This window comes from Cariama cristata, unplaced genomic scaffold (genome assembly GCF_000690535.1).
Source record: "Cariama cristata isolate BGI_N322 unplaced genomic scaffold, ASM69053v1 scaffold5787, whole genome shotgun sequence".
NCBI lineage: Eukaryota > Metazoa > Chordata > Aves > Cariamiformes > Cariamidae > Cariama > Cariama cristata.
This window is the reverse complement of record NW_009624812.1, coordinates 3,372-13,763: the sequence shown is the minus strand read 5'-3', so window position 1 is coordinate 13,763 and position 10,392 is coordinate 3,372. Positions and strand designations below refer to the sequence as shown.

Below are 10,392 nucleotides of genomic sequence, written 5' to 3'. Positions count from 1 at the left end.
CCTACAGTATTTCAGCTAAAATCCTGGCCCAAAGCAGACAGTTCCCACAGACTTTTCCTTGCCCTTTTGGTAAGTCAGCAGCTGCTGGTTGGCCGCCCTGCTGATCTCTTGCTCCCTCCTGGGATGATCTGACCAGGTCCTGCATCCCTGAGGTTGCTGCAACTACCACGAGAACCACAATTTGGCAAATTTTTAAGAGTCAGATTCTGCTGACAGCTGTGGGAGTGGGATGCTATATTCTTCTATAAGTATCCATGCAAATAAGAATGCATTTCGTGGGCTCCATTTCATCTTTCCGTTGAAAACAACCCTCCTACGTGCTCTTCTTGCGGTGAAGTCTGTGCTCCCCTGCGCTGCCGGAGCGTGGCCGAGCTCCTGGTGGCACAAGGCGATGTGCTGCTCACGCAGAAGGCAAGAGCCGGCACGGCTGCCACCCCCCTGCGCCCTACCGCTTTCCTTGCGCCTTACGGCTTCCTATCGGGCAAAACTGGCTTCCATAGCTCCTTTGCCACTCGCTCATCGCACTCCCTAAGAGGTACCTGGAAGTTATCAGGATTTTGTAGGGAGCCCTGACAGCTCCCCTGCTGCCATCATTAGAAGTCCCATTATAATTCGAGGCTGAAATATTGTACAGAATCAGCAACCGCTGCTCCAAGAGCGGACGTTCTCAAAACTGGAAAAGCAAGACAGCGCTTAGCAATGTAAATACATCAGCTGGTCACAGAGATCTTCCTTACAAATAAGCAATTGTCAAGCAGAGGGAGAATGATTGCGTAATGCTTAATAACTGCGAGCTTAGTAACGATCCATGTTTAGATCACTCTGGAGTCAATTCTGTAGAAAACCCCATTCCCCCCTAAAAAATGAGTTGCATCGCTTGCAGGGTGCTTCTCCACAAACTGCTGCTTTCCCGGGGCACTGCAAGAACAACGGTATTGCTCGGTTACAACGCGCTGCAGATCGTCTTTGGCACAGGCTGAGCTTTAAGTGATGCCAACTAGGAGACTGTTCCCCTACGGACAGGGAGACAGATCCCACACCTGCCATCGCTGACCCTTTTCTTAGCTTTACCTAATAATTAATTTGAAGAAGACCAATTGTCGTGACCAACACTTTCCTGCTCAAACTGTGCTACATCTATACAGAGCAATTTTCAAGAACTCAGTTTACCACTTCAGCCCCCTTCCAGCGAGGCAGCCCTGTTAGTACTGGTTTTCCCCACACGGACTTCAGCGGAGCGGGAGGGTTGCTCCGGGAAACAGCAAGCAGCCGCTGAACACTACCCCCCAAACCATTTTGTCTGAGTTTAATTCCCATTGAGGTGCAGTAGAGATTCTCTGCCTCAAATACAGGTGATGGGAGCTTGTCAGGTTCATAAAATATAACCGACACTGGATATTGAAGCCCCATAAAACAGGCGGCCACCCAAGCTGGCAGTCGAGCAGCGCCCTTACCCAGGGACGGAGGAACTAAACATTTTGTGCCTGTTGGAAGACAGAATCGTCTGCGGTACCCCTTCGTGGAACACGGCAGATACGCAACCCAGCGTGTCGCCCTGGTCTCTGGGTACAGGAATGGGCGTTTGGTGGGTACTCCCCTCTCGAGCAGAGCATTGCCCAACCACCCCCCGGGCCGTGGCCTCCCCGGGGCAGCAGCCAAGGCTCCCAGGTCCGAGTCTGGGGGCACAGAGAGCTCTCCATCTTGTTCCCTCGCTATTCCTTCCCTTTATCAGCCACCTTCAGCAAACCCAGGACCACACTCAGACCGCCTACCCATCCTCCGCAAACCATCAACCCAATTAACAGTTACATTCTGCTTTGTCGAGGAATCCGGGTTCGTGGAGAGGCAGAAGAGACCAGCACAGTTCTGGCGTTCCCGAGGCAGCCATAATACGGTTACATTAACCGTGGAAGCTGCCTCCGCGCTCGTGTTTACAGTTCTCCACTCAACTCCTTCTCCAAAGCACCTGAAGGAAGCAAAGCACACACGCCCAGCTTTAATTTCACCGAGAGTTTTCTCGCAGGGTGAAAGCTGAGACAGCGCCTGCATTGTGCGGGGGACCTGGCAACAAACATTTGCTGTGCGAGTTCAGCGTAAGGACAAAGATTTGGAATTGTCTTTTTTAATCCTCAAATACAACGGGTAAACACGCTTTGTTACTGCCTCCTTTGTTGTCTGAGCAGTTTCACACCTGTGGGACCCATCATTCAGCGAGCCAGAAGAAAGGAATGAGAAGAGGGGGGCTGGCTCTCCCCACCTCACCAGAGGAAGCCCCGGGCAGGAGAGCTCAGCACCAGGCGAGCACCGGGCTCACGCCAGCCTGCCTCCATCACGGACGTGCCATCCTTCGTCCCAGCCCCGGCGGACAGAGAGCCGTGGGAAGGACCTGCAGGACAACAGACCGGTAAAACTGATACCCGTGCTGGGCCCGCTGACGCTGTTCTCAGCTGGCAATGGAGAAGTGGGAAGGCTTCGATGTGGCTTCTGTAAATGCACCTCAAGCACCTCGAGATCTTTGAGGGAGCCGGCACGCAGGCAGAAAAGGGACAGCTGTTTGGCAGAGGCTGCTCGGGTTTCCGCAAGGCATTGGACAAGGCTCTTAACAGCTCTCAGAAGCCGTGGAACAAGACTGAAGGTCTCCCCCGGGCCGTTCATCGGTCAGAAGGAAACAGCAGCAACAACAGAAAGGCTATGTAACAAATGGGGATCGACAGGCAGTTTTCCCAACGGTAAATAGCAAAGGGACAGGATCTGATGATAGCAAAAAGTTACTTAGAGCAGCCAAAATGCGAATGAATGTAGACGGTGCCAGGAAAACAATATTTTAAAAAAAAAAAAAAAAACCAAAAAAAAACCAAAACAAAACAACAGAAAAAGAAGAATCTATGTCAAAATCCAGGTAAAAGGGATGCCTACGGAGAACAGACACATTTCCACGATCACACCAGGCATGGACACACCAGCCCTGGTCCTCAGGCTACCCCGACGCTCCTGGAATCAAACCAGCTGACTTTTGTAGAGGGCCCTACACTTCCCTGACCTAACTCGACTCAGTAAGACGATGCTTTAGCCAACACATGCCTTCCAGCTTTAAAACTTGCCGTTGATAGAGAATCCACTGTAAACCTCACTAAGCTGCTTTCACGGTTGGTGACTTGGTGATAAGTGTGACAAAGTACCTATTCCCAGTATGAACTGCTCTAGCTCTAACTAGTGGCCTTTTTTAGACCACTGTCCTCTAGATCAAAAAGCCCTCTGATAAAAGTTTCTATTCCACGTGCAAGCACCTCCATGCTACGGTTTTGTAACCTTCCCTTTGATAAACTAGATTGGGCTCAAGTCTCTCACCGTAAATAATGTTTGCCAAGCTTTTAATCATTTACATGGCGTTTCTCTGGATTTTTAAAAGCCAGAGGCATAGTCATAGCATTTGTCCGCTGCAGCGACAGTGCCAGGCACAGACGAGCCTTCCCACTAACGTCCGACAGGAACGCGCTGGACCTTTACCCCGCGCTGTCACGTTCTGCCACTTCCCCGGTGTGATGCCACAGCCCAACATCCAGCGTTCCTGCCTGCAAGGTTGTGTATAGGAAAGGAAAGCATCGACCTGACCAGCAACCCAGACCACCCCGGGGCAGGGGCTCACCCTCCACACGAGGCAGCCGACACCAAGCTCACTGGTTTTCCAGGAGCATCCGTCTCCTTCCAGGTCACTGCTAAGTCTTAAACAAGCACAGATTGCTCTTTGAGGTGAATCTGAAACACATTCACCAACTGACTGCCTACTGCCCTTCCACTGTTAAATCAAATCTTTCAATTTGTCCTTCTGGATTTTTCTATCGGGTTTGTTAAATCAGGCAACGTACCTTGCAGCATCAAGGCCATACGCCTTATGGAAGCCTAAGCAGCCCATCAGTGTGCTATCAACTAATCTGGAATATAAAAACATCATTTCGGACTGAGAAGATCTGTTTTCCACAAACTTACACTGACTGACTCAGTTTACGATCTATGTTAATGTATGACTATGCGGCCTGTCCCCTTTATCGGTTAAAATGTAGCTAAATAGAATTTCCCAGGTCTTTCCCACTCAATTTTCCTTGGCTCAGATTCATGCTCTTCTGCTAGACCCTTGCTAGGACAGAATAACCAGAAACTAGACCACCAAAGCAGCCAGGAGAGAATGAGGGACAAATGTAGCGTGCAATAGGATATCCAAGAGCCACCTCAGCAACTCCCAGGTTTCCCCGGCCAGATAATTCACTGTAAGAGAGAAAACAACCGATGGCAGTGAAAGAAGCCCTGTGAGAAGACAGACCTCTGCGGGGACTTCTGTCACACCTCTGCTAGAACAGCGTGTGCCGAAACACAAGATGCTGCTGCTGGCAGCAACCGGCCCGTTCCCGCTGGAGGAGCAGAGGGAGTAACGCAGCCCCAGCACCGCTCTCCGTTCCCAGTGACTACGCAGTCCCTTGGCCTTCCTTTTTAAAAACGCAGAGTGTAATTCCACAGCCAAGAAATTCTTCTACATGACCTTCTGGGGAACATAGTAGTTTCATGGAAGAGAGAAGAAAAAACACAACCTACAGGAGGCTTTCACAAAGAGGATCCCAGTATGTCGCTTCCCTTTTTGCTGCAATTCAAAAAGATGATCAGCTTTGCTGTAACATTTGAATCAGGAGCCAGTGTCAGAGCAGCGATGTACAGCACCGCTGAAGGGTATCGGACACCAGAACACGAGGTCCCTTTATTTAGCAGATCCTGAAGCCACAGACCAACGTGCTGGAAGAGCTGGAAAGATTCACGCCTCAATGGATGAAGCACACCTTACGTTGTCTCTGCACTGTTGGAAGCTGACTACACGATACACAAAAACAGCAGGAGAGAGAAATATGCTCCTCTATCCCAAGGCAAAAACAGCATTATGCACAAATCCCAAATGGACTTCTTTTCCTTTCTCATTTAGGGAGAAGAGACCAGATTTATTTGTTTTTCTCCCCCCTCCCCATCTGGTGCACATTCACAGTAAGTAAGAATAAGTTTCGTTTCCAATATGTGTCGGATCAAGACCTCAGGGAGAAAGAAAAATCTGCATTTCGGAAGCCACATGTCAGTTCCCATTTCTGGCATTGCCGCACGCAGCACAAAAGCACCCAAACAAAGCAGGATTCAAGGTATAAATTGTTTCACAGAATATACATTTTAAAGGGACAAGTACAAATATTACAAAATGAACAGAATCACCTTTAAAATACTTATATTTGTTAACCGTTAAAAACAGACACGTACAGAAAGAGGTAGCAAAGCTAACAATTTCCTGCTGCTCCAATTAGTGTTGCCTGCATGCACTGGGAAAGTTACTGCGGAACCGAATCTCCGGACATCTTTTCTGGAAAGGACTCTAGACAACTTGCACTGTATTTCTGACAATGCTATGAGAAGGACTGAGGCAAATCCACAGGCTCACCAGCAGCTGTTTCACGTTGTCTGGCTTAACGAAAAGGCATTGAAAGAAAAAGGTTGTCTGTGGTTTACTTCAGAGAGCAAGAGAGAGCGAGAGAGAGAGCGCACGAGCCCGCACACGTGAGGGAGACCACACACAAACGTAAGAGCATACTGGGAAGTTGCACTTTCCCTGCCACCCAAGAGGAAAGTACAACGGGTCCGTGGGTCCCAGAGTTAGGATAGGGGGAGTTTGCTATTTGCTTGGTCCCATGGAGATCAACATCACTTGACAGACTCAAAGCTAAAAGCAAAGCAGAAAAGGTTAAGGGAAGCAGAACTCCACGTGTTGCATGCATGCACTCTCTCTCACACTCTCTCTTTCAGGCTTTCCGAGGTCCCAGCAAGGTCAGTTCAAGAGGTTCTCCCATCCAACATGTAATAGCGATACATTAGACCTATGACCAGTGCTCCGACGATGGGGATTAGCCATGTTGACCAGAAACTACAGGGAGAAAAAAAAAAAAATCAAAATCAAACAACAAACCAAAAAATACACACAACATAAAACAGAAGAAAAGATCAAGTTAATAATTCAATCAAGATGTTCATCACTTATTACATGTCTGTTTTCATCTACGGAACTCTGGGGACCTGTCTGCCACCAGCCAACAGACCAGCCCTACGGGCCTCGGCTCCCAGGGCTGGGCAGCTCCAGCAGTCCCCATGCTCAGCGCTCTGCCCAGCCCCTGCGAGAGGCCCCTACGCCTGCGCGGGTGGCTTATAAAATAGCAGCTGAATTGCTGAAGTTTCCAGCCTGGCACATACAGAAACCAATTTGGGGTTTTTGTTGTTGGTTTGGTGTTTTTTTTTTTCCTTAAATAAGTCAGACTGTAATTTGTGCTATACAAACAGCTGAGTTGACTCAAGGATGGAAATTGCTACAGCTATCCCACAATAAATCTTCCTCACTCATAAACCAGAGGCCACAGGCTCACCTTCAACAGCCGCCTTAGCAGAAAAGTTCTGCATCAGCTACGAAAGACTAGGGCCCTGTTCTGGTTGTAAGGATTTTTAATTAAACGGGGCTGGTCAAATGCACACCACTGTTGCATCACCCCGCGGCCTGCAGCGACCACCCAAATAACCATGGTAGTGCAAAGGGACTGCAGCCACAGCTCTGCAAGATGAACACACGGGCCAGAGAATTCGAGCTGCAAAATACCCGGCTGCCTGTTCTGCCCAGCGTGGAGCAGGGGACCTGGTGCCACCGGCTGCGTCTCCACATCCAACAAGGGAGGTGCACGCCCTGGCAGCTAACTCGGTGAGCTGCCCTTTGGCAACTTATTTGGGACCATCTGCTTGCTGGAAGGACAGTGCAGTAATATCCCCAGGGGTTTTTTTCCTGCTCATTAGAGTTAATATGCAGTTCTACAAACAGAGAGTCCCAACCCCTCAATTTCTTACTCTTACTTTAAGAAGACACTATACCTTGCTTGGCCTGAGGATGTCCTACTTGGATTCTGAAGGAGGAAAGAGGGAGTTAGCAGGGGAAAAAAGAAACATTAAACATGTGCTAATAAGACTACAAGACTGAACATGTGATTACAAATACAGAGGAAAAATAACCCTCCTCTTCTCCCAAACACCCTCTGTCACAAATGCGGATGTTTCTGGGAATGTTTCCCCTCGTCCTCACCTCCACATTCTTTCCATCAATCCAATCCCTCCCACCACGCAGTCATCAACTTCACATTCAAACTTGCACCTCTCACAAAAAAGGTCTTGCTCGTGACCTCACAAAGCAGTCTGTTTTATATTCTACGGACGACAACCTGCACTCTGATACTGACAATCCTTGCACTGCGATCCCCTCTCCAAACCCCTGCCCACAGCCCCATCCTGCCACCTGACAGCGTACAGCCACAACGTTCTCTTCAACTCTTCCCTTGCATGCAACCTGTTTCCAAACTTTTATATTTCATAAAACTCTGAGAATTTAAATACTTTTTCCAGTCAGCTGAAATTCTCATTTAGGCTTTCATCAACTCTACAGCCTCTTTCTCGATGGCTGTTGCTGCTCTCCGGTTTAACTAATACCTACCAACCAAAACCCACCTTTCCTGCCCATCCTAAACAGAACAACGTCCATTTCTGGAGAGCCTTAGTGCTCGCTTTTCTGCCATAACACATTCAGTGAATGCTACACATTGACATTTACCTGTGGGAGCTATCTCTGAGCTGCGTCACAAAGGTATACATGTACAACTTTATTTTTTTGTGGTTGTCCCCTATTTATTTTTACGTTGCTGACTTCTATCTCTTGCTGCTATTTTTAAATGATACTTGGGCCTGCTTTTAAAACAGATGTTGCACACTGGAGAAAGATTTTAGCTGTACATAACTCACTGGACTTTCTCCTCAGAAAAGAGAAATATTTGAAAAAAGTATTTAACTAATAGTAAGTATCTAAGTAACTAATAATAAGTATCTAAGGGAGCTACTCGGATTACTACTTATTTCTACGCACATTTTAGCCATGCGATTCTGTTTATGAAATGGAGTTGAACCAAACAATACATTTTAAGGTGAATATATCCATCATCATGCAGTCCCGTGTTTTAACCAAGCATAGGCCCGAGTTCTTCTTTCTATGGCTGACTACAGCAAGCAAACACTCCTGAGCCCTTCAGTCACCACTCTCTCTGTAGACAGTTTCCTCCTTGATTCCCGCTACTCTGCGAGCGGCCCCACTGTGAGCAACATCTAATGAAAGCGCTGTTGAAGGCAGAGCTGCGCCTGGTCCAAGCCTTCAAGCCAAGCAAGAAGAGAGGCCAGCTGCAAGGTACATGTTTACCTCTCAGATGGGATTCTATTTATTACCATTTCCCTCTCCTCATCCATTTCAAAGGCATTTTGCAACACTGTGCCCTGTTCTAATCCAGGAGTACCTGAGTTTTAAGCAACACCAATGATTACTAGGGCAGTTAACAGAGAAAACTTGTTTTACAGCCAACCCCACGGTGGCTGTGCCTGTCTCCTGGCTTGACTGTCACAACACTAACAGTTCAGTGGTCAGGACATAGCAAGTAATGCAAAAAAATGGTCTGTGGCTCAAGGTGTGGAAATAACATTGCTGATGTCAGGGGAGAGAGGGCACAAAAAACCACTTCCAATTTCACACTGAAGTGACTGCTGAGCTCCAGAACAAAAACAAAGGTATAATTTGCTTGGAAGATTTATTCATTACTGTAGTTTGTGTAAACACAAAGCCACAAGCTCCACAGGAAAAAAGAAAGAAAGAAAGAAAAAAAAAGCGTGTGACAACTTCTTTGTTCATTTTGTGAGCATAATATCCCTTCCACAGCATTAAATTAAAATGGAAAAGTAAAGCACTAATAGCTTACCTTAGAACCTTCTTCTTTACGATCATGCTGTCAAAGGGGAAAAAAAAAAAAAAAAAAACAAGAAGAAAAAAAGATAAGACTGACTTCAAGAGAACCCTGCGGTCTTTATGAGGGAATTGTTCTGTACACAGTCCTCATCATAGGGGTAATTGCCTGGACTCGTTTTTCAAAGGAGTCGTTCCTTCAGCACCCAAAGGCACCGTCTTTGTAGCAGGCAGGAAGCTGGCCTTTGTGCCGTGCCCCTGTGATCTCTCATGCTCCTGAACTCTAAATTACAAGGCAAGGGGAAGTTATGGTACCACCAAGCTAAGGAGGGAATCGATTAGATTAGCTTGTTTAAGTGCCCTTGATTTAACTGTAGTGAGAAATCTGTTCTGAATGGTGGAAAGAGGAGACTAATTCAGTTTTGGTTCCTCAACAGAGATCCTCTTTCCTCAACACAAATCCTGGACAACACAGAGACTGACTAAAACCCTTAACTACTTACTTCACAAGACACATCTTGGTGTACGTGTTTAGTGGGTTACACAAAGGAGAGTCACACTTTTACACAGTGCCATCCTGGGCTTGAAAGAGGCTGTCGCAGCCAGCTGATCCTTACCGGGTGGATCTCCCCTATGTAGTACTGCTTAAGCATTTCCCTGGCATCTGTGGAATGCCCAACATCTTCGAAGCTCTCTGTGGCATCTCTACCAGCTTGTTCGAGCAAAACCTCTTCTCCACCTGGATGCTGGAAGAGAAGACTTCAGGTGAGCAAAGGGCTAGATGCAAAAAAGGTACTAAGAGTGTCAGCAGCCTTCCTTCCAACCTCTCCTGTTCATCACAGATGCCTCAAAACAACATCATCAATAAATTCTTCCAAAGATTCAATTGCCCAACTGCTCCTTCAGGAATTCAGAGAGAATGACGTCTGCCACACAGCCTGGAAAATACCTCACACAATAAAAATCCTTCCGAACAGGCAAATCTCCAACATACATAGGGAAGCACGGCTTTGTCCCCCACAGCCAAGCTATCCCTTCTGTGATTCTGTAATGGATTTGAGAAAGAAAATAATACAAAAGAAAGGATATCCTCATGGAGCTTTTCATGGGTTTCACTGCATAAAGCAGACTCCCTTGCTTGCAGAGGAGCCTCTCCTGCATGATTTTCTCAAGAACTTTCCTAAGGCAACTCAGCTGCTAGTGAAGCACAACACTGCCTTTACAGGCACCAATGGAGGAAAGGATATTCTACTTCAGAAACCACAAAAAATAATCGTATTTGGCTCACAGTCTCTCTCTGCACATAGCTGTGTAACGAGGAATGGAGAAGAACAGAGGAAAAACGCATCATGTTTTCTCGTGGCGTAAGAGGCCACGACTCTAGTGTAGCCCCAACAATACTGAACTTGATCCAGTGTACAACCACTCAACGACCAGGGGAGAGGAGAAAAAAAGTGTCACGAAAAATTATACTGTTTGACATCATATACTGATTTCAGAGATTCAGGAGTCACAACAACAAAAGTACCAGATCCACAGGACGCTCCACAATGACACTG

At 47.2% G+C, this 10,392-nt stretch overlaps 1 protein-coding gene across 1 annotated transcript; it reads right to left on the bottom strand.

Annotated features, from left to right (window-relative positions):
* Nucleotides 1-5,856: 5,856 nt before the first annotated feature.
* Nucleotides 5,857-9,579, bottom strand: LOC104164086 (cytochrome b5 type B; the record flags this gene model as incomplete). Its single annotated transcript, XM_009703311.1, has 4 exons — nucleotides 5,857-5,947; nucleotides 6,934-6,965; nucleotides 8,850-8,876; nucleotides 9,451-9,579. Coding segments are annotated over 4 exons (279 nt in total), but the record flags the coding sequence as incomplete, so codon positions are not given.
* Nucleotides 9,580-10,392: the final 813 nt, after the last annotated feature.